The sequence below is a fragment of the Mustela nigripes genome, chromosome 18 (genome assembly GCF_022355385.1).
Source record: "Mustela nigripes isolate SB6536 chromosome 18, MUSNIG.SB6536, whole genome shotgun sequence".
Taxonomy (NCBI): Eukaryota; Metazoa; Chordata; class Mammalia; order Carnivora; family Mustelidae; genus Mustela; species Mustela nigripes.
The window spans coordinates 2,445,630-2,473,237 of NC_081574.1; the positions used below are offsets into that span (position 1 = coordinate 2,445,630).

The 27,608-nt window shown below is 46.8% G+C and overlaps 1 protein-coding gene across 1 annotated transcript in view; it reads right to left on the reverse strand.

Moving 5' to 3' along the window:
• Positions 1-27,608, reverse strand: part of CSMD1 (CUB and Sushi multiple domains 1) — a 1,942,714-nt gene that overhangs the window by 41,009 nt on the left and 1,874,097 nt on the right. Inside the window, exons 53-55 of the mRNA XM_059384481.1 lie at positions 12,677-12,850; positions 11,116-11,289; positions 1,007-1,195 (exon numbers count right to left, since the gene is read on the reverse strand). Coding sequence (XP_059240464.1) covers positions 1,007-1,195; positions 11,116-11,289; positions 12,677-12,850 — 537 coding nt within the window. The remainder of the gene's footprint in view (positions 1-1,006; positions 1,196-11,115; positions 11,290-12,676; positions 12,851-27,608) is intronic.

A 27,608-nucleotide genomic window follows, 5' to 3' on the forward strand; every position in this document is an offset into this window, starting at 1 on the left:
TACCAATAATGCTGAAATTCCAAGAGGTAAGATAACCACTTTTTTTTTCCCAGTAAATTCAACTTAATAGGCAGTGGTCATTCCACATTCTTGATGCACACAAAATGGATACAAAGAAGATAACATTTCGCTTTTAGTTTTGTTTTGTTTCTTTAGTTTTGTTTTGTTTCTGAATGATTTTTAAAAGGCCAGGGAGAGTCACCCCTTTCCCTAAGCTGTCAGATGCCGTAACAGGTGATGCCTTCAAGCTAAAGGACAGAGTGCTTTTTCAAGTTGAAAGAAGGTAAGACTAGAGCTAGCAGTTGGGGAAAAGTGTATTCTTGTTAGTCTGTGTGGTCTAAAAGACCGACGTGTTTAGAGTGGGGCCAGAGTGATGATGTAGAACTTGTCGGCCCCGAATAGGACCTCCATGCTCAGGGTAATCTGCCTTCCTCTTACGTAATCATATGGATCCGAGGAAGATACTGGCAAGGTACTATCTTTTCTACCGTATTAACCCCTTGGTATCAGAACCGCTCATGAGACCTGTATTAGGTCCTTCGGGTTAACTCGACCCTTCTGGCCACAGACTCTAGGTCAACAGACAGACACTCCCTAAAAGAGCCCTTTGCCAATATTTCTAAATCTGGGTCCAGACAGAGTGAAGCTGAGAGGGGCAAGGTGTTGAGGTCACTGGGTGCTATGTTTGAGCCGTGTAGGGTGAACGTTTCTGCCAGGTTCGAGTAGAGGACCAGCCGTAGCAAGCAGAGACAAACTCAGGAGGGGTCCGAGCGCTGCCCCATACACCCGGGTCCGTTTCTCTCCGAAGCCAGGTCGGAGACATGCCAGTGTCCCTCTCCTTTGTGACTCTGAAGCTAGTCTGAGTTGTAATTTGTGATTTCTGGCTAGTCGATAAAGACACCATAGAACTTATATAACTCGTAAAGACTTAAAATGTTGTTGTCGTTGCTCTCTTGGTAGTCTTATGGGCTCAGAGGCACAAGAATCCGAAACTACCCGCACTTACCCAGACACTTGGGTAGAGAACGATCCCACAGGCCGTTAGCCATGCAGGTTAAGGCAGAAGACCCCAGCAGGTAAAACCCCTTCTTGCAATGGTACATGACACTCATCCCGTATTCAAAGCTCTCGGGGAAATTCTGCTGCCCGAGACGAATGGCGTTTTCCACAAAGCCTGGATCCGAGCAGTTCACCACTAGAGGGAAGAGAAGGAGAAGTCATTTAGCTGCGCCAGACACGAAACAGAACTGCGGAGAGGGCCGCTCCTCGCTCCCTGGGGAGACGGTCGTAAGACGACAGCATCAGAGCGATGGCTGTCATCGGCCAGGGCTCCCTGCTTCCTGCTCTGGGCCACCAAGCTTCAAAAGCTGCCCAGCGGTCTCTCTGCTACCCTGGCAATTTTAAGGACGCGAGGCTCATTTCCTCTACTTATTTCTTAAGCAGAGACGTCAATGTAAAGTCTAACATTCGTTTCCCTGGTTCAGGTTTTATGCTATAAAAATGTTGAACTAGAACCTGTTTAAGTTCATCTCCTTGCCATATTTTTCCTGGGGGGAGGCTATTTAAGGCCTTGGGTAGCAGGGTCTTAATCAGCCCATGGATTAATTAATGCTTCAGTATGTGTGCCTAGAGTCATTTCTGCTGCTTGAGGCATGCAAATAAAATGACAATTCTCCCACCCACCCTCAATAGAAATGGAAATCAAGCCAGTCTCAGATGGAAGCCCCTTCCTCCTTTAGAGAGGGCCCGCAGAGGAAGGGTCCGCTGTGGCACTGGGCCAGGGACATGCTCTGGTGAATCTGAACGGCGCTCTATAGCCTGAATGTGTCTTGGCTTCTGTGAGGGAATTAGCAATGAGCTTTTGCAGGTGCAGAGGAACAGAAAGAACCCCTGATTATCTCATGCTTCGACCCCCACACCCGTGAATGACACAGCTGCTGGGAAAGCTGCACTCTCTCCAGATATTTCTGGCTCAGAAAGGGGCCGTTCAGCTAATTCTCAGGCAGTCCCAGCAAGTCACAGGGTCCCAGCGGCTCCGGGGCAAATCCTTTACCCTATCTGTGCGTCTGATTTCGTCTTTGTAGTGAGGAGGAAGGTGTGGGGCCGAAGAGAGGATTACAAAGACCCCTTTTAGCACTGGGAAGTATATTCTGTGCTCTTCAGAACAACTCTGAGCTTGTAGAAGAAAGACTCAAGTTCTTTTGAGCCAAAACAAAAAAATGTTTCTGGAGCACAGACAGAGAGCTGTAAGGCTCCCTTATGCGTCACATCCACAATAAAATGATCACCAAACCCACTGAAATAGCAGGAATTCCCCACCTGAAGAACATCTCGTGCCCGGGAATGATTAATGATTTCTTATATTCTGAAAAACAACTGCCTGGGTGGGTTCTGGCACTTGGCCTTGTGCGTCTTGCCCAGGAGATGGAAACGGCTTCCTAGTGTTACACCTTCTGAGGCTTATGCTCCCCTCGGGACACTGTCCAGAACCCAGTATGAGAGCCTTCGGCTGTGAGGGCAGAGGTGACCTGCAGGGATAGTACTGAGCTGGTTCTCAGACGCCTCTGCCCGGACGCCCGGCAGAGTCCCGGCCCTGCTCAGGAATCTGCACGGCCCTGCTGAGCTCCTGCATTTCTTTCTTTGTACTGGAACGGTTTGCCCCAGGAATCCTGTGGTGGGCGAGGAGGAGGAGATGCACAAAGCAAGGGCCATAATGGGTTCGGAGCTTGAAAGAAGGATCCAGCTGGCGATGCACGGAGCAGAGGAGTCCGCGCACAGAGGCCCAGCCGCACCCTTCTCTCTGTAGGCCGCAGGAGGCAAGGTGGTCGCAGTTCCTCTGTGGCCAGAGGAAGAGGGTTATGATAGCTGGTTTCCTGCCTGGCTGCTCGGAAACCCTGGGCTGGGGTCTCCCTGGTGGCCCCTCTTGCCCCTGGCGGAGGAGAGGTGCATCCCGGACAGGAACACCCTCACTGCCGGCGGCCCCTCCGGGACCGTAGGTCACACAGAACCTCCTGGAAGCAGCGCTGGAGCGCTGAGTCCCAGGTGTCTCCCTGTCCTTCACCTAGTCCAGCCCCTTAAATGAGTGAGCAGTGACGGTGCTGGACAGTGATCAACAGCCCATGAGCATCAATGGGGGAAACCGAATCCTTCCTCTGGTCGAAAGACTGTGTCTACACAGTCCCTATATCTGCCTGCTTTGTTTGTTTGTTTGTTTGTTTGTTTGTTTGTTTTTGAAGCCTGTCCTATCAGATCAGTCCTGTGCAGTGGCGGTCAGACACGTCCACCTGGATTCCTTCCCTTTCACTGTGGAGGCTCTGCTAGGAGATCGGCTGTAGCTCTCTGCTGGGGACTAGAGTAACCTGATTTATTTGTCCACAACCACAGGCCCTCTGAGCATCGGTATTGTGTGGTGCATGGGTGTGTCGCGTCGTGCGTGGGTGTGTCGCGTTGTGCGTGGGTGTGTTGTGTCCAGCGTGGGAGTGCTGTGTCGTGCGTGGGTGTGCCTGCCACTTTTTTTTGGGGGGGGGGAGCGTGCCTCCTACTGGAAGTCTTAGCTTCCAATTTTAATTTATGGGCGATGTACGGAGCCTCTTCTCTACATACACTCCTTACTCTTGGAGAAGTTCTCTTTAAAAACACTCAAGCTAGGGGCGCCTGGGTGGCTCAGTTGGTTAAGCGTCTGCCTTTGGCTCAGGTCATGATCTCAGGGTCCTGGGACCCGCCCCGCATCAGGCTGCCTGCTTGTGGCAGCTGGTTTCTCCCTCTCGTCCCCTCTCCTGCTCTCTCTCTCTCTTTCAGATAAGCCAACAAAATCTTTAAAAAAAATACTCATGCCGACAAATAGAGATAAAAACATTTTACACCTTCTAACTTACACTTTTAAAAATATATTCCTTGTTTAACTTTCCTAAGTTTCTAATTGTCCGTTTTATCTCCTGTTGGCCTAAATCTGCTCGTGCGTGTTTCGGCGCTGTCCTGTCGAATTATTCTTACACAGCTGCAGTCGGACACAGCTTATCCACAAATGCTCTAGTCTGATGATCGAGTGTGTGGATAATCTGACTCATGAAACAGGAGAACGCCAGTTTTTGAAATGCGATTTGCTAATTATTGGATCTGATTTACTCTGTGCTTAGTCTCTAGGAGGGATTCTCTTTCCCTTGGCATGGTGCACCCCGTGGGGCGCCGCCAAACACTCTGACTCCAGGCCCGGTTCTAACCCGTCTGGATCGGTCACCTGCCGCGCAGCATCTCGTTAGACACCAGCGATGTTCACGGGCTCTAGCTTGCCCCGCTCTGCTCCCGCCTCAGGCTTTGGGATCAACGCCTGACCCAGGTCCTCGGTTTTGTGTGTGCCTCAAAGCAAAAACCGTGTTTTCATGGCAAAGCTCTCTGACGACGAGGGGAAATGACAGAGCTCAGTCCCAGAACTCTCCCCAGCGTTTGAAAAATAGAAATGAGGCCACTCATTCCTGACGCGGTGTGGAAATGAAAAGTAAAAAGCAGCAACCGCGTGTGCAGGCAAGCTGGCCTCAGCCACGAAGAGCATGGACCCGGGTCGTCTGGACAGTGAAACTCCTGCGCTACTTCCCTAGGGTTGCTGTGGATTTGGTCCCAGCCTGTGGTTTGGCTGGGACAATCTGAAAATCTCAATTGCTTCTGAGCTGACTAAAGCCGTTCTGAGCTCCATCTCCTGGTTCTCAGAAACAATTTTCATAATAAATTCTTACGTTGCACACAACACATTTCCTTGCATGCTTTTTACATCATTTATCTACTCATTTAAATGTATTAATTCATCATTAATAAAAATTGATAAAAGTTTATAAGGTGGGACTGGGCAAGAAGACAAGCCGGAAGAGACTCTTGTTTCCCTCAGGAAACAAACGGAAGATTGCTGGGGGGAGGGGACAGGGACCCTGGGCAGGGCACGTGCTATGGTGAGCGCTGGGAGCTGTGTAAGCCTGACGACTCACAGACCTGTCCGCCTGAAACAAATAATACATTGTATGTTAATAAAAAAATAATAACAATAAATTAAAATAGCACCAAAAAAAAAGTTTGTAAGGTTTTACTTGGCAGGTGTCTGAGATGATGATAACAGAGTCTGGTGATTTTACTTGTATATCCAGAATCTGGTTGGAAATTGGAAACCTAGAACAGAATCCAAAGTGCCTCTCAGTCTTTGGTGTCAACGCTCATTCCTACAGATCTAGTGCTCTCACTCTCGGCCCGTTCCCGGAAGGACGGCTGGCTTGGATGAGGCTGCACATATCTGACTTAAAGCCGTGTGATTCGGGGATAAGTGTACATCCAGGAAACCATCACCACCAAATGGGCCGTGAACATCCATCTCCTCCCAAAGTTTTGTTGTTGAAAAACTAGAAATGAGTAGCCCTGGCTTCTTAGATGACAGGTTCCTTTTGTGGAAGATATATATATATATATTCAACATAATTCCTCTGAATATCTGTCTTTCTATTTCTAACTGGTTTTTACTCCTGCTTCTTCTGTTATCTTTTACAGCTCATAAAAACCTGTTTGTGAGCAGGAAAATAAGAAAATGATGCTTCTTAACCTAAGAATAGCTATTTAATTTCAGTGGTAGTGGGAAAAGGGAGTAAGAGTGAGTTTATTAATTTTTTAAGGCACTCATTATTGATTAGAGTTCTGCATAGTATGTTTTTAAAATGTCTATAATAGGGACGCCTGGGTGGCTCAGTCAACTGCGCGTCCTGCTCTCGGTTTCCGCTCAGGTCACGATCTCACAGTAGTGCGATGGAGCCCAGAGTCTGGCTCTGCCCTCAGCGGGGAGTCGGCTTGAGGGTGTCTCTCCCTCTGCCCCTCCTCCCTCTCTCTCTCTCTTTCTCTCTCTCAAATAAATAAGTCTTTAAAAAAAATAAAATGTTTTCCATAGAAAGAATAGGACAAGGACAGAACGTGCGATATCCCGTGCATTGCACAGAATAGACATTTTTGGATTTGTTTACTAACTGGATGAATCAACATTTTAAAAATGGGATTACTGGTCAGAGAGAAAAAAAAATGCTAAAAAGCAACAGCCTTTGAGGACTGTTGTCCAAATACATGAGAGTTACATTTTCATTTTAATCAGTACCTGATAACGTAAGTTTTAGCTGCGATTCAGGCACTCTGGGGTGATAAAAAATAAGCACTAATTATCATGGATTACAATCGGCTGACTTTTCTGAGCGAAGAGAGATTTCTGAGGGATGTGGACATGGAGGAGGACTGAGGACCTACTGTGCGCCGCGCACTTGGTGGAGAATTTCACAAATACCGGTTGCTCGAGAACTCAGGAACACGCCAGGACTGTGTTGAATAAAGCCACAAACATGGAACTGGTTCTTATGTTTCCCTTAATTCGAAAACTTCACCCTCTTGAATTTTGGAAAATAGGAGATTATATGATACGACATGATAGTATAATACATACAGTTTTTCATAGATATATAAATGCAACCATATGCATTGTGGTTTACTAGTAAGTTTTTTTTTTTACTGCTTCCTTTTTTTATTCCTCTCTAACCATAACCAAAACTTCATTAACTCTATATTTTCTTAATTTTCTTTATCTTCATGTGTGTAATCTCACAGGGACATATATTTTATCATATATATTTGAACTTAAATACCCGATCCTATAAAACCACAGGTAGAAAGGAATAAAATGTCTAAGGTTTATATGCAATATAAAGATTATTTCATTAAAAAAGGAAATATTGGGGCGCCTGGGTGGCTCAGTGGGTTAAGCCGCTGCCTTCGGCTCGGGTCGTGATCTCGGGGTCCTGGGATCGAGTCCCATATCGGGCTCTCTGCTCAGCGGGGAGCCTGCTTCCCTTCCTCTCTCTCTGCCTGCCTCTCCGTCTACTTGTCATTTCTCTCTGTCAAATAAATAAATAAAATCTTAAAAAAAAAAAAGGAAATGTTAAGTGAACTACCTGACACTCTGTCAAACTTGGCGTTCTCACTGAATTGACAGAACCTTTGAGCTTACTGACACCTGTTTTGGAATTTAGGACTTGAAGGCACAAAGAAGCTTGCATACAGAAACAGGGGTCTCCAGGACAGTGTAAGGACATCCTTTTATTTTTTTTTTTTAATGATCTGATTCTTAAAACGGATGTGAGACACCTGTTTGCACGCCTTCTCATGAAATCTGCAACCATATCCTGTGGTATTTCTCCCAGAGAGCTAGAACTACTGACACAAAGCATCCTATTTTCACTTCCTAGTCCTCTTGGCAAAGATAGCGTTAGTGGCTGAGTATTAAGCATCGTAGCTAGCGTCCTGGGTGTGAGGCTTCTGACTGACCCCAGATGCTGCAGGCTCAGGCACAGCTTGTCCCTGTGAAGGGCTGAGTCTGAGAACAATGAGGGGCCCCAGAGTGTCCACAGACACTAGAAATGTCTATGTCTCTGTAATGTGGCCTCACGTCAGATTTACTCGTAGTTCCCCTCCAAAGTTCTGGGTGGGATTTCTCTTTCACATCAGGAACTAACTAAATGTTGTAGGATGACCCCAAATTCCACAATTCACTGACCACAATCAGACACTTGAGAACCAGATATGATCCGGAACTTGGGAGAAGAAATCATGCCCAAGAGCAGGCTTGCATGAGCTGAGACATCCTAAAACTTCCGTGGACTTACTCCAGAGGAACCGCGTAAGAGAAGAATCGGGTTGTATTGCAATATACAGTACAAATCCCTGGAAATTTTGTTTAAAAAGTAGCTATTTTTGTTACCTTCAACTTTTTGAGCTTTATGCTATTTTTTTTTTATTCCTAAGGCTTCACCACCTTTATGAGCCCGTCCTTTTTGAAATTAGGCTTTTTCCTGGTTTTATACTAAACATGTAAATTCTGTACCTTAGATCCTATCTCTTAGCTTGTAAAGGAAGAAAACAAAACAATAGAGAACAAGAAGCAATATGCAAGGCATCTTGGAGGTGTTCTAGTGACTCCCAGTGCACTCACCACCCAGAGGACAGCATCTACCAGCCACCCCCCTGCCCCTGCCTGCATCAAAGGCCATGGATGTAGCAGATTTCCAAATGGACCACACATTTAACAGTTCTATGCTGTAAAAGGCAGTGCCAAGAGAATGAGAAAACAAGCCGCAGCGTAGGAGAAAGTATTAGCAAAGGAGGTAATGAATGAAGACGATTAATTGGAAATATACACAGAACTCTTAAAACTCAGTGATAAGACATTAAACAACCCACGCACAAACTGGACCACAGACCTTAACAGACACCTGCCTAAGGAAGGTACCCGGCAGGCAGGGAAGCACAGGGCACAGGCCCTACAAGGTACGTCGTCAGGGAAACGCAAATTAGAATTACAAGGAGAGCCACAACACACCTATGAGAAGGGCCAAAGTCCAGTAGACTGAGAACACCCAGAGCTGACAAAGACAGGAGCCACGGGGACCCTCCCCCATCGCTGGCAGGAATGCACCACGGGTGCGGCTACACTGGAAGACCCTTGGTGATTTCTCACAAAATTAAACATGCTCTTACCCCACAGTCTAGTCTATGCTTCTGGGTATTTACCCAAAGGAGTTGAAAAGTCATGTCCACACAAAAACCACTCTGTTTCCTCTATTTACCGAAACTTGAAGCAACCAAGATGTCTTTCAGTAGGTGATGGGCAAACAAACCACTGTCCGTCCAGACAGCAGAGGATCATTCAGCACGAGAAAGAAATGAGCTACCCAGCATGGAGAGGTGCCTCGGACCCTTCAGTGCATATCGCTAAGTGAAAGAAGCCCGTCTAATCTAATCCATTCCAGCCTAATTTCAACCCTATGACCTTCTCCATTGGGCCAAACTATGGAGACGGTAGAAAGATCGGTCGTTGCCAACAGTTAATCGGGGAGAGAGGGATGAACAGGTGGGGCGGTGCGGGTTTTTAGGGGGGTCAGTCTACGTACGGTGTATGCTACTCTCAGAGAGGATACAGGTTATTATGTACTGGTCCAAATCTATACAGTGAATGACACCAACAGTGACCCTGCTGTAGACTGTGGGCTCTGGAAGAGGACGACGTGTCCCTAGGGGTTCATGAACTGTAGCACACTCCGTCTGGTGTAGACACCGAAAGTGGGGGAGGCTGTGCACCTGCATGGGGAGGGGGCACATGGGAAATCCACTTCTTCTGCTTAATTTTTCTATTAGTTATCACATTTATTTTCTGCACTCTGAAAAATAAAGTCTGCTAAAAAATTAAGTACCTCCCTATTTGTTAAAAAAAGGAGAAAGGTAAGAAAAGGCAAAACGAAGACTGAAGAGGTGACTGTGCATTCCAGGGCAGCATCTAAAACCCTGAAAACAATTAACAAATGATAGCATTTAATTCCTGGTCCTCTTCATCAGTACAGGTTAGAGGAAAACAGAATATAGATCCCAAAAAAGGTCTGATCGTGAAAAGCCCCCAACTGGAGTTCATTCTGTCTTTCGTCCAGCAAGAAGATGTCATGTGTCCAATGGACAATGTCTCAGCATCGGTGGATGGCATGCCCCCCCGCCCCGCCGCCAACTAGCTCACTGCCCTGGTCCTCTTCACTGTGTCTCGTTAAAGCTGTGAAATCCCGTCACCTGTCTCGGTACTGACAGTGTGCAGAACAGCATTTCGACTATAGCACAAGCTTCACAGACGTTATAATCAGCTGCCTAGGAGGGCTTTGGGGAGCAGACGGAGAGTCCGACGGACCTACACCCTCGGCACACACTCCGTCTGTACCCCCACATGAGGATAAGTCAGGCCCACACTTATGGGCATTCATCTTTAATCCTTGTTTCCATTGTGCTGTATTTTTCCTGCTCTAGAGGTGGAGAAAACAGTCTGATTCAAACTGGTTCATGTTTTTCTAAATCCCTACAGCCATGCGGACACACGGCTGGCGTCACTGCTCTGTCTTCCTGCTGCTGCTCACGTCCTGGCCAGTTCTTGCCCCATAGGTGTGAGTCCGGCTTCCCTGGGAGAGGCGAGAGGTGAGGCGTTCTTGCCCTCAAGATGTTCAGAGCTGAGGGGTGAGATGCCACAGAGAAGCCAGCCTTAGGGGACAAAGGTGCCCCCTAACCCCACTCAGCCTTCACCCTGGCCCCTGGCTCAGGCGGTTGATGGTAAGAGTGATGAAGGTAAACTTGCTAGTTTTCCAGCCGACCATACCAACCACACTGTCAGCAGAGCAGCGAGGGGCTCTCCTGTAAGAGCCTCAGGGAGAAAGTGCACCCCATGCCCGACTGTGTCACAGACCAAAGCCTGATTTCTGGGGACAGTGGGGACCAGGGGACCAGGGAGCTCTCTCTTTCCTCTACACTGAAATAGGGTGAATCGAACGCTAGGGTTTGAGGGAGGTGAAATTAGGAGACTTCGCTTCGTTTAGACTTCAAGCCCGGCACGTCACCCAAAACTTGTACCAGGACCCCACAGCTTGTTGCCAAACTCACATAACGATTTTTATAAAAATGGCTTAGATCCTTTGTGCTGCCGTCTTATCTGGATGTGGCCTCCTTGGGAGACCGGCGGGCAGGAGGGTGCTGTCAGCGAGAGGAAAGCGCGCTAAGTGTCTGGCTTTCATAGCACAGCTGCCATAAACACCCCCTCACCCTTACATTTGAGTCCGACTGACTCCCCGTCAGCGCATGAGACATTTTAATGGAAAGCACCGAAGCAGAAACTTACATGTGATGAGCTCAAGCATCTAGAAATACAGAAGCTCCAAAATAGCATTCTCTGGAAAATTCAGGTTTTAGCCTACATCCGTGTGGCAATTAAAATAAGAAAAGAATGGAAAAAAAAAAAAAAAGATTTGGAAACAATGAGAACTTCCTAGTGGATCTGTACGTCTAGAAGCTCCAAATGCAGAGGTGCCATCTGGACGAGTGGGCGGTCAAAGAGACAGGCCGTCTTGCTTGAGCCCCTGGCCAGAGCCGGCAAGACCATGGAGGGATTTTTGCTTTATTGTCACAAATGTCCCCGACCCCAGCAGTGAAAGTGTCTGTGGCATCTTGTGCCTTGACATGAAGCCTCATGCCCGCGGGTACCTTCGTCGGTCGTGACCCTCAGCCTCCGGGAGCCTCTCCTACCTCGACAGGTGGGCAGAGCGCTGCTCCACTGGCCGTTGCTCCGACACTGGGCTCGGGCGGCGCCCTGCAGCAGGTAGCCGGTGCTACAGGTGAAGTTCACCACGTCGTTCAGGTTGAACTCGCTGCCGTTGGTGAACCCGTGCGCGGGGTTCCCGGGGTGGCCACAGGTGATGGCTGCAGAAGAACACAGGTCCTCGTCAGGGTCAGAAAATACCCAGGCCGTCGCCCTCCCCTGGACTTCCTCCTCCACAGACATACAAGCACGTTACAGATCCCACCTATGTCTGGAAGGGGAAACCACAAGGAAGCACTGTACGCGGACCCACCGGTTTTTAACGTAAATGTGGAAAACTACCAACACTGGCAAATGAGTGCACTTTCTCAGCGTGATAATTATTCTCACATCAGGACAGAGTACTGAATGACTCAGTGAAAGCAGTGACAAACAAGAGGCACTAAAATTCTTAAATTAATGACAAATTTTGAATACCTCTCTTTAGAACTCACCAGCCAATTTTGTGGAGCCCTTGTTTTGAAACATTATAGGGGCTTGGCTGATGATTTAAGTTGCATATGCATAAGTTATGCCAATGTCAACTGAAACACCATGAAATTAGCAAAATAAGTGTGTGTGTTCAAAGAGCATTTCCTTTGACAATCCTAATCCTAGGATCTTTTGACATGTAGTGAACTGTCATTAATGTCACACCCTAAATAACAGCCATACAAATCCCAAACATATCCTTCTGTGGCCCTTTCAAAAGAAACACATCACATAAAACTGGTGATTTCCTCCTCACTTATCTTGTCAATGGCTCTTTCTCCTAAGCCAAGCTCTCACCCTTGAACTCTGCACAGTCCCCACTGCACCATCCCAGAGAATTTCTGTCATTATACTAGAACTATATCAACATTTCCTTTGTTTAATTCACAGGAAAATAAAGACTATACTAGAGGAAAAAAACCAATGGGCTTAAAATAAATTTTGCACTAGAGCGTACACCGTCTTCTAAAAATACAGGTCCATATTTACGTTGGATGGTATAAAATTTGAAGACAGTCATTAAGTAGTTGCACCTCTTCCTGTTAAAGGAGGGACTGCCTACAAACTCTGTGTTCTTGATGAAACAATGACAAAAATAGAAAAGAACACAGAAGAGGAAGGGCGTGAGGCTATTCTGGGGACTCAGCAAAGCCAGCCTGCAGACAGACTCAGCGTCTCTGCCTCCCATAATTAGCTTCTGTTTCCACCTTGTTGATCCTGGGATAAAATCAGCAAAATGAGTGCATGACATCACTCGTCCTGGGCCCTGTTTGTGAAGAGTTAGGGAGCACATCCACTGTGCACAGCCGTCTGGAGACACAGAAGGAAACCGAACTGGGAAGTGGATGGGACAGAAGGGGGAAGTCGTGGCCACAGCAGGTCTCTCAGCACTGGTGAGAGGGACGCCTCTCCACTCTCCTTCCCTCCGGAGGCTGCACACGTGTGCGCTAAGACTTCACACCAAGAGAAAACGCCACTGAAGGAAGCACCTGCTGAACTGGTTCCCAGCGTACTTACGGACACAGACCGGGGTCTGTCCCGACCACTTGTGGTCCTGCAGGCATATCCGAACCGACGTCCCCACCAGCCTGAAGCCGGGAGTGCACTGGTAAACCACAGTGTCCCTGTAACTGAAGCCGTCCCCGCTGATGTGACCGTTCACAATCGGATCCGGGGAGCCGCAGTGGCCAGCTGCAAACACCAGTAAAACCAATAAACACATTCTGGAGATTTTGTCTCTTATAAAAGTACTGCAGTCACCATTTGTTTACCTGTACTGATAAGTGAATAACACCACTGAGTGCCTAACTTAGTGGAATTTCTTCCATTTCCATTTATTTTTGTTTGATATGATTTTTTTTCTTTGTAACTTGTATCCATTTTTTTCTGAACAATCATGTGTAGTGACTAATATTTCAAATAATGAAATTGCTAACAAATATGAGTTGCTAATGAAATTATTTCCTCAATTATGGTTTCCCCATGCATTTATTTTACTTCTTTTTCTTATTGAGATTTTATGTCATTTGTCCTGTTATAGTATTTCCAAATAAAAGCTATAAAAGGGGAAGAGACGTTTGGGGTGAACAGGGATCCATCTCATAGCCTATTAAATGTGGAAGGTCAGGAGAAGGATGCTAAGGACTTCAGTGTCTGACGGTGGATGGTTAAACTACTTGTGAAGTTTCAAAGGCAAGACGAACACCAGAAACTATGCTTGGTTTCAAACAACATAGACCAGTGGAACAGAGTAGAGAGCCCAGATATGGACCCTCAACTCTACGGTCAAATATCTTCGACAAAACAGGAGAAAATATACAGTGGAAAAAAGACAGTCTCTTCAATAAATGGTGCTGGGAAAACTGGACAGCTATATGTAGAAGAATGAAACTCAACCATTCTCTTACACCATACACAAAGATAAACTCAAAATGGATAAAAGGCCTCAACGTGAGACAAGAATCCATCAGAATCCTAGAGGAGAACATAGGCAGTAATCTCTTCCATATCAGCCATAGCAACTTCTTTCAAGATATGTCTCCAAAGGCACAGGAAACAAAAGCAAAAATAAACTTTTGGGACTTCATCAAAATCAAAAGCTTCTGCACAGCAAAGGAAACAGTCAAGAAAACAAAGAAGCAACCCAGGGAATGGGAGAAGATATTTGCAAATGACAGCACAGACAAAAGGTTGATATCCAGGATCTATAATGAACTCCTCAAACTCAACACACACAAAACAGACAATTATGTCAAAAAATGGGCAGAAGATATGAACAGACACTTCTCCAATGAAGACATACAAATGGCTATCAGACACATGAAAAAATGTTCATCATCACTAGCCATCAGGGAGATTCAAATTAAAACATTGAGATACCACCTTACACCAGTTAGGGTGGCCAAAATTAGCAAGGCAGGAAATAACATGTGTTGGAGGGGATGTGGAGAAAGGGGAACCCTCTTCCACTGTTGGTGGGAAAGCAAGTTGGTGCAGCAACTTTGGAAAACAGTGTGGAGATTCTTCAAGAAATTAAAAATAGAGCTTCCCTATGTGCAATATGTGCAATATGCCATTGCACTACTGGGTATTTACCCCAAAGATCCAGGTGGAGTGAAAAGAAGGGTCATCCATACCCCAATGTTTATAGCAGCAATGGCCACGGTCACCAAACTGTGGAAAGAACCAAGATGCCCTTCAACAGACGAATGGATAAGGAAGATGTGGTCCATATACACTATGGAGTATGATGCCTCCATCAGAAAGGATGAATACCCACCTTCTGTAGCAACATGGACGGGACTGGAAGAGATTATGCTGAGTGAAATAAGTCAAGCAGAGAGAGTCAATGATCATATGGTTTCAATTATTTGTGGAGCATAAGAGATAACACGGAGGAAGGACATGGGGAGATGGAGAGGAGAAGGGAGTTGGGGGAAATTGGAAGGGGAGGTGAACCATGAGAGACTATGGACTCTGAAAAACAATCTGAGGGTTTTGAAGGGGCGGGGGGTGGGAGGTTGGGGGAACCAGGTGGTGGGTATTAGAGAGGGCACGGATTGCATGGAGCACTGGGTGTGGTGCAAAAACAAAGAATACTATTATGCTGAAAATAAAAAAAAATAAATAAAAACAAAAACAACAACAACAAAAAACAAACCATGTGCTCCTGCTCCAGCGTCAAGGTGGACCGGGCCTGTGAGTGGTTGAAAGAAGAGTCTAGCCACAGGGAAGGGAGCCTGAAGACAGAGTAGAATTAGGGGAAGCGGGACTGTAGATGTTACTGAAGCCCAATGTGCCTAGGCTTGAGGATGAACCGTGCACAGAGTGGGAACAGAGATGGTGGGACGATGGATGGGGTGGACGTTCACACTTAAAGGGAGGAGAACAGCACGGAGGGGAAGGAATCTGGACTCTAAGAAGATGATCACTTGGCGAAGCTGGTGTGAGATAAGCTTCTTAACACACAACAGCCATGTGGAGAAGGAAGTAAAGTGACAGTCGGTTCTTTGTGAGAGAAGGTTGGAATGGTGATGGAGATGCTTGGCTTGACTCGACTTTTGCCTAGGTCCTGAACCTTCTCATAGGCCCATCCATGCCCCATCCTGGAACATCCAGTTCTAGCAAACACTCTGCTGAGTCAGGTTACTAAGAAGCCCCCACCCCCCATATCTGATGGGCTTTTTCCTCTGCCACCTCCAACCCCCAGGTGAGGTCTGCTCACTTGCCCCAACTTTAGCAAGGTCCTGCTAGGTCACTTAACAATAACCCTTACCCCTGACATTCCCTGCTGGAGATTTCCCAGCCGAGACCCCAGCTCTCCTTGGCTGTAACCCTCACTCCCTAGGCAACATTCAGAGCTGAGGCGCATTTCTCCCTTCCACTGGAAAATCCACTGTGACTCTGACCCTATGGCAGTGGTCCAGAACACGGTCCGTCTTCCCATTCTCATCTAGTGTCCTCACCCTTTCTTCCCCTTCAAAAACCATAAGGTGCCGCATGGCACAGAGGAAACATGGACGGGCAGGGCTAGGTGTTTCTCCTGTCCAGCTCTTTCTTTCCCTTCTGCTCTGTCCTCCTTCCTCTTCACCTGTCTCCCTTCCCTCCCCTTTCCCTCCTATCTCTCCCTTCCTCTCCTATGCAGAGAGTATCTTACCAATCAACAAAGTATGAAGCGTTGGGAGTACCCAACATTACCCATGTTACACATGGGCTTAGGATAGACAAGAGGAGAAAGTCATTCACCATCAGTTCCTAAAGATCCATTCAAACCTCCAAGTTTACTTGGGCAGGGCATGATACAGTTTGGAGTGCATGGAGAGTAGTTTGCTGTAGACTTCCCTTGGCCATTTACTTCCCAAATAGAGCACACAGCTATCAAAGGTTTACACAAAACAGACAACCTACTCCACCACCCCAAGACAGAGAAAGTTGGAAGTTGTTGCCATGCAACTATTAGAGTTAACTTCACCATTCTGGAAGAATTTAAAATAATAATCTATATTTCTGCTTAAGACACTGTTCAGCAGCACTGCGTTCTCCTGGGCTTTGAGCTAAGTTTATTATCAGCAAGGGGACTTTGCAGAGCAGAGAGGGAGAAAACCAGATCGATGGCTAGGCCTTCCTGCTTGACCAACGTTTGTAAGAGGTCAGGTCAAAGAAGTCATGCTAGCTTTGGCTGGTTCTTTGTAGCCTTGACAGGCTCTTTCCACTTGGCCAGATCAATTGAGTCCATTCTGGCAAGGGTCCAGATCACCTCTTCCAAACAGAGACTTGATGCATGCAGAGAACTCAGAGGAGGAAGAATATGCTCTGGGGGTTGGAGAATGAGACTCTGGCGTGGTGAGGGTTACCACAGAACACTGGCCTTGGCTCCAAAGCCCTCCCCCATCCAGAGGAGGTCACACGCACAGCATGCACACTGTTGGGTAGACTGATGGAGCTGATTTCCAACCCCAGTGACAGTGATGAGAAAGGCAGCCAGAGGGGCGGCACATAGGCTTGCACAGACTGGGAGGAACGCAGTCATGGTGGGGTGACCAGTGAAAGATCTGCTTTCTAGAAATGTGCACCAAAAAACACAGTTCAATCTTCAAGACAGAGTAGGTCACCTGATTCTCCGCTATTGTTCTAGATCATGTATGTACTCTGGGGTTACCTCTGAAGCCTGCCACCACTCCAGCAGAAGCGGGCATGGACCCCATGGCGACTGGATGATGAGAAGGGTACATTGCGATGGAAAGTCCACATCATTCATAATACCTGCCCACCTTGATTTGGACAATACCCCTGGCTACACTCACCTTCAAACCTTCAAAAATATTCCCTTCTCTATTGTGTATTTTAGTAAGACCGCATAGTTAAGGCTGCACTGTCTTTTGAAAGCCTGGCACAGAGCTACTCTTAGAAGTCAGGGAGGTGCCCGTCTTCTTTCGAAATCAAAGGGTTGACAGCCATGTGGGGAAACAGCAATTCTGAACAGCAACTCTTCCGGAACACCTGGCCATGTCAGTTCTCTGAGGAACTGGGCTTCAATAGCCAAAGAAAAGAGAGGATGCCTCCCGAAACTCTCCGTTTCAGCTCAGGGCCTGAGGGGAGCATCAACCACATCTCCTGCTAATTCTGCCTTCTGATTTGAATGAACGTAGACCATGTGACAGCCTGATCTGAAGCTAAGACGGACCAATCTGATTTTCCCTTCTATGATATTCCAGCCCTCTACTGAATTCCATTTCAAAACATTCAAAGTCAAGAACCAATTCTAGGCTATCCACAAATATACAAGGTTCACACAATTTCACTTAGAAGATTTAACAAGAAATGTCAACATTACGTAAAAATGTTGAATGGGGAAAAAAAAACTATATGTAGAATTTGAACTCAGGGTACTCAGAAGTCTCTTTTAAGTGTAAGATTCTATGAATTTATGATAATATTGTGCTAAATCCTCTGTGAGTTCTTCTGACCTTGAGGCAGCTCCAGCTTTGTTCTATACGCTCTGTGGAAAGTGCGTTTCTGCATCTACCATGGAATGCTTTGTAACTGCCTTCACGCTCTTCAAGGTATGAGTCACTCATCGAATACTCGCGCCAGCAAACGGAAATGAAGCAACCTCACAGTTGATAGTGATGTTCTTTCCATTGTCAAAGTGTATCCAAAAATGTCTGCTAGGCGATTTCCACTTACTTGACAATAATTTCACAACCATTTCCTACCAGCCAGCAAGGTTCCTGGGCTTGAGCTTACACAGAGGGTAAGATACAACTGCAGACAGTACGAGTGAAAAAGAGAGTTGGGGCAGACTACGGAAAGGCCCAAGGTCATGAGCACTTTGTGGGCTGTGGGGCAGGGAGGGACATGGTGCCATTAGTGCGCAGGGGAAGGAAAGCCTGACACAGTCAACGTTTAAGGCTCAACGATGTCCACTCATTAGCCAGGTAAGGATGATGGACAGGCAGTCTAGTTGCTGAAATGAGAAATTCTATTTACGTTTCCGTCTCTGTTCAAGTATGAAGAATATGGAGTTATATGGCCAAATGGTCCATTTACTACAAGGGTATCGTCTTTCGCCTTCTCAGCTTCGGAGCCGCGCGCACCGTACTTGACTCCATGCGCCTGCCACGACTGGGATGGGTTTAGTTATCGCAGGTCCACGGAGTATAAACAAGAGCAAAGGATAAGAAAATCCATCAACAGCAAAATATAACACGTAATTGAAATGAGGGCAGCCCTACGTATTTCAGAACAAAATATCGACTCATTGAGACACTGTGATCATACAGGAAGCCCCATGCCATGGCCCCAAGGTTCCGTGTTGTTGGTGTTTTTCTTCATTTCTATTTTGTTTCATTTGGCTTCAGTTTAAACACGGATCACGGAACTTATTTTTCTCTTTTTAACAGACAATTCTGTGGCCAGTAGAATCACACCAGGACGTCAGTTCTTGAGAAGTACTGGTCGGAAGTGCTTTCAGTGACGCGTAGACAGGAGTCGCTGGGAGAGAGGAGCCTGAGCTGGCCTTGTTTTATGCCAGTCCTACGAATGAGCCTCGTAATCGGCCACTAAGCTGACCCCGATGCCACCGGCTGACAGCAGGCTGAGGGAGGCACAATGCTAAGAAAACTGCAATTCCATATGGTTTGTCATTCAGAAGAGAGAGAAGTGTAGAGCCACGGCCTGAAGAAACAACCAGATTTCCTTCTGCTTCAAACGTGGAGGAGCGGTTCCACTTCTCCCTGCGTCTGGCCATCTGCCTTTTCCCCACATGCACACTGGGTACGACTCTGCAGGGGGGGTTCACCAACTCTGAAAACAGATTCTGAATCATCGGGAGAATCAAGAATTCAGTGCCAGACCGGCTATTGCCCAGCTCTGAGGTCCGGTGTGTCTCTGTACCCCACAAGCTATGACATAAAAGAGGTCATTCAAATTGGTCTATAAAGACAAACGGAACGATGGACAAGGAGGTCCACGAAACCCCAACACTGCTGAGATTCCATTTGTTCTGTCGAAGAATGAGCCAGGTCGGAGGAATCTGGATGTTTCCCCTTGTTTAACAGCCGGCGCTTCTTACCACGAGCTCAGACCGTCACTGCCTCGGAAGTGCATGCTGCTCTCTGCAGAATGAGAGCTACGTTGCGGTTTTCATGTATAAACTGTTACTGTAGATACATATTTTGGTTAGATGCCCTAATATCAAAAAGATAATTGCTTTTCATAATCTTTCTCTGAAGTTGGATTAGGAGGGATAAAAATCTGCCAAACAAATTTAACTAAAACAGACTGGGAGCAAAGTTGACTGAAGCTGCCAGTTGACATCAGAGCTCACAAGGCAGGGACAGGAGTGCCTTGTTGTCAGAGGGGCTGGCTTTGCTTCTTGGTGTCCCCCTGGGTCAATGTTCCCTACCAACTGGGTTGGAGGTAGGACTTCACGGCTGGGAAGTGGCCACACTCCCCAGGAACCCAGGTTGCTGTCTGACATCTCAGGGGCCAGCACACGGGGACCACGCAGGTCGGTAAGGGAGGTTCTACACACTACCCTGAAGCCTGCAGCAGGAAACACCCCCACCAAACAGGTATTTCAAGTCCATCTAAATTCTACATTTTAGCAGTTCTTGTCCAAGATTTCTGAGAGGACAGAGGTGGTTTCCTGAGCTTGTTCCTGGCAGAGTGGATCTTCTGAACACGCACTGGTGAATGAAGCGGGTGCCTTCCGTTTGGGCAAGGATTTTATCCTGGCTCTCTGGAATGTGGATGCGGAGCTCCATGTTGGAGCAGGAGCCATCTCCAGACAGAGGCTGTGAGTACTGCTTAGCTTCTCACCATGTGTCATGATCCACTTCTCATCCTGTAACCTCCTGAAAATAACCTCCCAGAAACAGCCTAGGAGGGGCTTCTCTGACTGACAGACCCTGGGCCTCGGGTGTCAGAGGGCAGACTGACCTTAATATCACGACACAGGCAGAAGCTGAACACTTCCAACTTTGGAGTCCTTTCAAGTGATGTATGTCAGATCTTCCACAATTACACACGCTCTGTGGGATTGTAGAAATGGATTCTGGGATTTGGAAATTTAACAAAGTTCTGTGTTTTCTTTTATTCCATAGAAACCCAATCTACCAAGCAGAAATGTGGGACACCGGGGGCGCCTGGGTGGCTCAGGTGGTTAAAGGTCCGACTCCCGATTTTGGTTCCAATCGTGATCTCAGGGTTGTGAGACTGAGCCCCAGGCCAGGCTCTGCGCGGGGCACGGAGTCTGTTTGGAGATCTCTCCCTCTCCCTCTCCTTCTGGCCCTCCACCCCGACCCCGCTCTTTCTGCTTTTCTCTCTCTATAAAAACAGAAAAGGAAAAAGAAATGTTGGGCACGATATCTTCCATGGTGTAGGTGTGCCATGCACAGACCTGGAGCCCTGCATTCTTTGGCATGGAATCATGCGTTAGCAGGAACTAAGCTGGATCACCCTCCCCCCATGGGGTCACACACACACACACACACACACACGCACACACAGCCGGCTGCCCCCCATACTTAGAGCTCACTACCGTAAGGTCACCTTTTCTCTGTGTCGGCTTGTATCTGCACTAATGCTAATATTGACCTGGGGATTAAATCAGAATACAGGTATACATTTTTTGAAAATCTACAAAACAAATATTCAACCTTTGCACAAATCACAGCTTTGTGATTACTGGTACTCATTGCTGAAAATAAAATAATCATTATAAATGGCCGGGACCTAATCTAATTCTATACAAATTAGACACGCAATTTGTTTCATTCTGTCCATTCCACGTACTAACACTGGCTTTGGGCTAAGGGCAAGGTTATTTGACAGTGGATTCCAAAGCCTGTTTATAAGCTCTTCTTGAGTATTAGCAGTCACGAAATGTCAGGTGGCTCTGATTCATTTAAATGCAGGGCAAACCAGCTGGCATTAAACATCACTGGACGGATGCATTTAAATCTTCAGATCTGTACATATTAAAGGAACACATCTGAATACTGGCAGATGAAACTCTTATCTTCTGCAAGTGTGACTTCTAGGGACAGGGCTCAGCAACTTTGCCTGAGTAAGAGAACATGTGGCACCCGGGACAGCGCGCGCGTGTTTCCGTTGGTGACCCAGTACGGCGCTTGCATGGGCCAAAGAGCACTTCGTGCATTAGTACATCAGAGGAGGGTCCGCCGCACACCACAAAAAAATGTGCATCAAATCTTTGTTGACACGTCTTAGTCAAGGGCAATTATTTAATTAAGCCATGCTTAATGTAAATAAAATTTCAGGATTTGGGTAGGCTCTGGGGCTTCCAGAAATTCTTCCTCCGTCCCTTTTTGTGTACCCCCCAAACAATCACTCCGTCACTTCCCACTATGCCTTAAATTTCCTTCCCAAACTTGTCTGCCTAGAATACATCTACGCCCTCTGACTCAGACTACGGATTCTGAAAAGCAATCTGACTGTTTGGGAGGGGCGGGGGGCGGGAAGCTGGGTGAGCCTGGTGGTGGTATTGAGGAGGGCACGGATCGCATGGAGCACGGGGTGTGGTGCATAAACAATGAATTCTGCTACACTGAAAAGAAATGTAAAAGATCAAAAAAAAAAAATCTCCCTTATTTTAGGTTTCCCTGAAATAGGAGAGTCTATTTCTATTACCATGCATTTATAATATCCATACTTCTGGATTTTTTTTTTGCTGTTTCGTGGTGTTGTGAATTCAGCAAGCAAAACCATGATTTTTCTCGCCCATTTAGCGCCACTGTTAGATCATGAGCTCTGAGAGCAGGTCTTGCTCCAGCATCCCCTAGAGGCCGAGTCTGTGGGAGCACATAGCCTCGTTTCCCTGACTGTGCTGCCATATGAGGGCAGACCCTCATCGCCCTGTGACCACAAGGACTGCTTCCCGTGACATGGTCTGTGCCGGTAGACCAAGCGCCCCGTGGCATCTAGGTCACCTCCTGCACGGCTCTGCGTCTCCGTTCCTTGGATGAATCAACTCCCCTCTGCGTGCGGAGACTCCTCCTGTCTCTCGGTGTGGCTCCCTCCATGACGCTGCCTCTACCAGCCCCTCCCGTTCCTGCCCTAACGTGCTCTCTGCGGCCACTCATTCATCTCAGATTTTATCAAAGGTATTTGGTATTTATCTTATTTATTCCTCTGATTATAAATTCCTGAAAAAAGAAGACTTGCATCCTATTAACCTTTACATCCTACGGCATATTTCCTGAGGAATTAAGTGAGTATAGTTAAATATTCAGAAATATAGACAGAAGTGCTTGTGGCTCGCGAGGGTCTCGGGACATTTCTCCCCCAGCCTCTGATGGCGCATACGTAACACGTGACGATTAGCACGGGCTGTTTCCAAACTTTCCCTTCCCTGGTGTCCTACGGCCTCGTTTTACATGGGAGATAGTATAGCTAAGATCATGGACGGGGGGCATGAACTTTCTACTCTGACACCATCTTTGTGCTATAATGGAACTAAGCATTCCCATAATCAGCTGTAAAAATATTTTACATGGATCTATCACAAAATACCAGGCATTTGAAGAATACGTTCCCATTTTGTTCTCTAAGAACTGAAAAAAAATGTGGTCTAACAATATTATTTTGAATCATGTCATCTAGTCATTTTACCCATACGAATGTCACCATGACATTATCCGTACAAAGAACTCATATGCTCACAGGTCACTCTAATATAGCAAGGCAAACGTATTTCAAATACTAGCAAAACAATCTAACACAAAAAACAGATCACGCTCTTCTGTGTGAGAGACATCTCCATCTATCACTGACATCTCACAGGCTACACATTAAAACGGGAGATGATGCCTTATGATGTGTGAAATAATCTAAATGATGTAAATGTTATCAGAAGATTAATGTCAGTTCCTACCGCAGGAGACCTGTGTTACAGACGCACCACCTCATCTAGTCTTGTGTGCTCTCTGCTGGGTTCAGTGCAAACTACCACAGGGAAGATAAACAGAAGAAAATAATTAAGGGAGCCAGGGGATCATCAGGCTTCCCTGACGGATTATGAGGCATGTGATGAGTAGACATGGGGTCAGTACTCTCGCTGCTGAATTCTCCAGCCCAGGGAGATGTGTAGCATCTCGCAGCACAGATGGTGAATTAGAACAAGTCCTTGGCAATTTGTGGAGCCTGGGGAGACCCCAGTAGTATTATAACAATGGTAATTAAGTGTGGGCTAAACTTTATAAAAAAAAATGCTCTGGTGCACAGGGGCCTCCCTTCCCATGGAGTCTAGTCGCCATGATGTCTGCACACAGAGTCGTCCAGCCCCCCTCACGGGATCCTGTCTCCAGGGTTCTGGCAGAGAATTCAGACCAGCAGGCTCCAGCACAGCATGGTTCAGGCCGGGATGTTTGGCAAAGATCACCCTTCATCTCCTGAAACCCAGCCCTTGTGCAGGTGGAGTCTCAGGCCTCACGCTGTGGAAGTGCCGCCCGTCCGTGTGCTTAGCCATTTCCGCAGCACGGATCATCGGGGCCAGTCTGGCACGGGCTTCCCTGCTGGAACTCCCTGGAAATAACCACAGGGCTCCAACTGGAAATATGGTCCATGGTCCATAGGAAATAGAAGCAACATCTCATTTCTAGTAACCATGAAAATCAATGAGCTACCTCACCCCCAGATTGGAAAAATGCTCTCATCAAAGTATTCTGCATTATAACAACAAGCACCAGCCACAGGGACTCCGGTAAGCTCAGAGGCTGCAGGATCCCGTGTAAAAACCTACCAGGCCGGCAGTGCCCAACTCTTCTTTGCATTCTGGGGCAGAACTAACACATCGACAAATAATTAAAGGGAAGGTATTTCTTATATGGGTCCTGAAAACTATTTTTCTGCACATTGCTTGCTATTACAAACAAATTATGGAACTAGACATCACTAATGACATTAGCAAGCCTGGCCCCTGCTTTTGGAAGATGCATTTAATTAATTTTACTATTGTTTCTTTCCTTTTTTTTTTTTTTTTTTTTTCTTCTCCTGTCCCTACCAACTGAGGCCTGATTAAAACTTGGAGATCTCAGTTCAGGTCCTTATGGTTGGTGTCAATCAGGGCTGACGTGTGTGTGTGTGTGTGTGTATGTGTATGTGTGTGTGTACAGAGAGAGAGAGAGAGAGACAAAGAAAGAAAGAAAGAAAGAAAATGACCAAAATTTGTTTACTCCATCTTCACTCAGTAGCATCTAAAATAGTTGAAAATAGCTGTTATTTGCTTCCTAACTTTTCTCTCTGCCACACTGATGATCAGGAGTCTTTCAAACATTTGCCAACTCTTACGGTTACCAGACCCTTTACCTCGGGACCATGCCAATTGCTCGTCCACACTTAAATTATTTCACTGAAGTGAAACCATCGTTCTGGATGTAGGCTTCCTAGACACACAGAGAAGGGGGTGGAACCTGTTCATGAGGCCTGGTCATCAGCCTCTGGCACAGCTGGGTGCCTATGAACCTTCTGTTATCCAAAACACCAAGTCCTTCCTTGTGTGCCAAGATTTCCTAATTTTCTTGCCATCACGTACATGAGAAGGTACCTATTTTTCACTTTGACTGAAATTTTCCATTAATTCCATTCTTTTTGTATGTGATTTATCTATCATTCAAATTGAAAAGATCCTGAATATGCTGTTAATTATGTATTTTCACTCTCACAGCTAATATTATTATGCTCCTAGATCTGACCCAAGATATGAACAAAAGTCTTAGAATGGTCCAGAATGAGGGAGAAAACCAGACTACCAGAAACTTTCCAATAGCTTCAACCCAGTGATCAACACCGTCGTGGCTCGCCCCACCAGCAATTGTGAAAAGAAAACGCACAGCTCATGTTACACTTTCTCAACTGTAAGAGCCATCATAGAAAATCTTGATCTACACCTTGCTGAGAACTTAGAAGCACCATTTCTAAAGAGTATTTCTGTCGAAGAGTAATGTTGGACCGGGATGGACCCAGGCTTGAATGTTATTTTGTGAAACTGTAGTAGCTCTTCATAAACACATCACCAAAGACCTTACGAACAACAGAGTCCATGATCGGCTAGGCGTGTCATCCAGTTAACAGAGCCGCAGTTTCTGCCAGCTTGCTTCCTTCCCTTTCCCGTGAACGCCGCAGGAGACATTCTTCTAACTGCAGTACTTCCTTTTACTAACGTCCCACAGGGGCACCGCCAGTGACTCAGCCACCGCCCCGGGTCCTCTCAGCCACCCGCCTGAAGCTCTCACGTGCTCTTGGACAGACTGCTTTCTCTGCTCGCACCCTGATTTCTAATACAAGCGCATGCTGTAACCTTTGCGCACCAAAACCATTTCTGACATGGAAGACAGAAGGAAGAGTTCGCTGAACGTTCTACCTTACGTGGACCATCCGCTATTTTGATAGCAATCACAATGAGTGAATTTGGTTCTTATTTCAAACATAACTTGCCCATGGTCCTTCTATTTTCATGGTCCTGGATCTTTTCACATTTCCTGCTCGTGGCGGACCATCTTTCACCTCCGTGACCTTCACCTTACTGCATTGGCTCACTGACGCTGGGGCGCGGCGTGGCCAGCACACTGAGTTCCGTGGAGGACGTCTTGTGTAACCACCTTGGCTTCTTTGGGCAGTTTCCTATTTTCTCCTCATTGGAGCGATTTGTTTCTCAAAGTCAGAGTTTTGAGGGGTTGCTTCATTTAGAGGATGTCTCTTTTTTAAAGTTGAAGCCAGGGGATTATATCAATTATTTTCTGGATGTTTTGGAAAATATTCTTATTGGTTGTCTTCATTGTCATTATAAGTCATTTTCCCTGTCCAATTTACCCTCATAGGGTCCAGAGGAACCTGAAAGTCACGTAAGGTCATTCTGCTTGGTAAAAAGCCAGATCCATCACCATAGGAAGGGACAGAGGAATAACTGAGATGACAAGAAATGGGAGAAGATACTGGGAAGACTGGTAAGCAAGAGGTCTGGGAGCAGCAGAGAATGGACAAGGTTAGCCGTGTGTAACAAAGGCAGAAAACCCCCTCTGATGGTGTGTGCTTTGGGGTGAGGTCTCGTCTAGTCCCTGGGCTTGTTTAACTTCTAGTTGACCAGACAATTCTACCTTAGTGGTCAGAATTAGCCCATAGCCCATGGCCTTTTTTATTTCTTCTTGATTTTGAGGAATATAATTATTGGCAAAATAATATATCATATTTGCTGAAATATACTATATTCCCTAATGTCCAGAAGTCTGTGTTCTATGGTCGAACTGCCTAGGTTTAAATTCCATTTGTGATACTATTGATTTTATAATGTTGGACACATTCCTCATTGTTCTAAGTTATTTCTTATCTATAAATAGGAGTGATAAGCACTCCCCATACCTTCAGTTGAAGATTCAATAAAACTGAAAAATGCATTGTACATTTTTCATCATCATTAAACAATAATCATTCAAACTATTACATCCAAGTGAGGCATCGAGGTAATTTTTAGACTATGGTGGTATCCGCTAGCTAGTTTATCTCGTTCCTGTGCCAGACGAAGGACTGGTGCCTGGACTCCCTTGGTCCGTCTGACCATTGTAGAATTTCCTCCAGCGCTGACTTTATGTCTGTTCTCCTGTTTACCTCAGCTGCGTTTCTGTGGGTCCCAGGACGTCCGTTCTTCCTGAGTTACGCTGTTATCGACACATCGACAGTCTGCGGCTCGGGAGAAGAGCCGCTGCACGGCCGTGTTCCGCGCACAGGCACCTCTCTTCCCTTGTGCTTCGCAGACACTGCGTGACCACAGAAGGAAGGTTTGTGACGACCCCGCACCGCTACGCACTTCAGGCGTCTGGTGAAGCGTCTGCCTCCAGCTCAGGTCGTGGTCCCAGGGTCCTGGGACGGAGCCCCACGCCGGGCTCAGGCTCCTCGTTCTGCAGGGAGTCTGCTTCTCCCCCTGCTGGTGCTCTCCCCCCCTCCCCCTCTTTCTCAAATAAATAAATAAAAGCTTTAAAAAATAAAAAGAAAATAAAAGAAATTGCTCACTTCATGTCTCCAAGTCTCATTTTAACAATTCTGACCATCATTCGGGTTCTGTTTGTTAGGCGGTTCTGGCCAGGGCTCTCAGCTTTCAGCACTGCCACTGGGTTGCAGCACACCGAGCCATGCCCGCGTGAGACGGGGACTCCACTGACATGGGCGCGTGCTGACCGCGCCACTGACCAGCCGCCCTCCCGTCACTCTCCTGCAGCCGTCCTGCTCCCGCAGGCACAGCAATATCAAAATCAGCCGAATTGGGATGCCTGGGTGGCTCAGTTGGGTGAGCAGCTGCCTTCGGCTCGGGTCATGATCCCAGCGTCCTGGGATCGAGTCCCGCATCGGGCTTCTTGCTCCGCAGGGAGCCTGCTTCTCCCTCTGCCTCTGCCTGCCTCTCTCTGCCTGTGCTTGCGCTCTCTCTCTCTCTCTC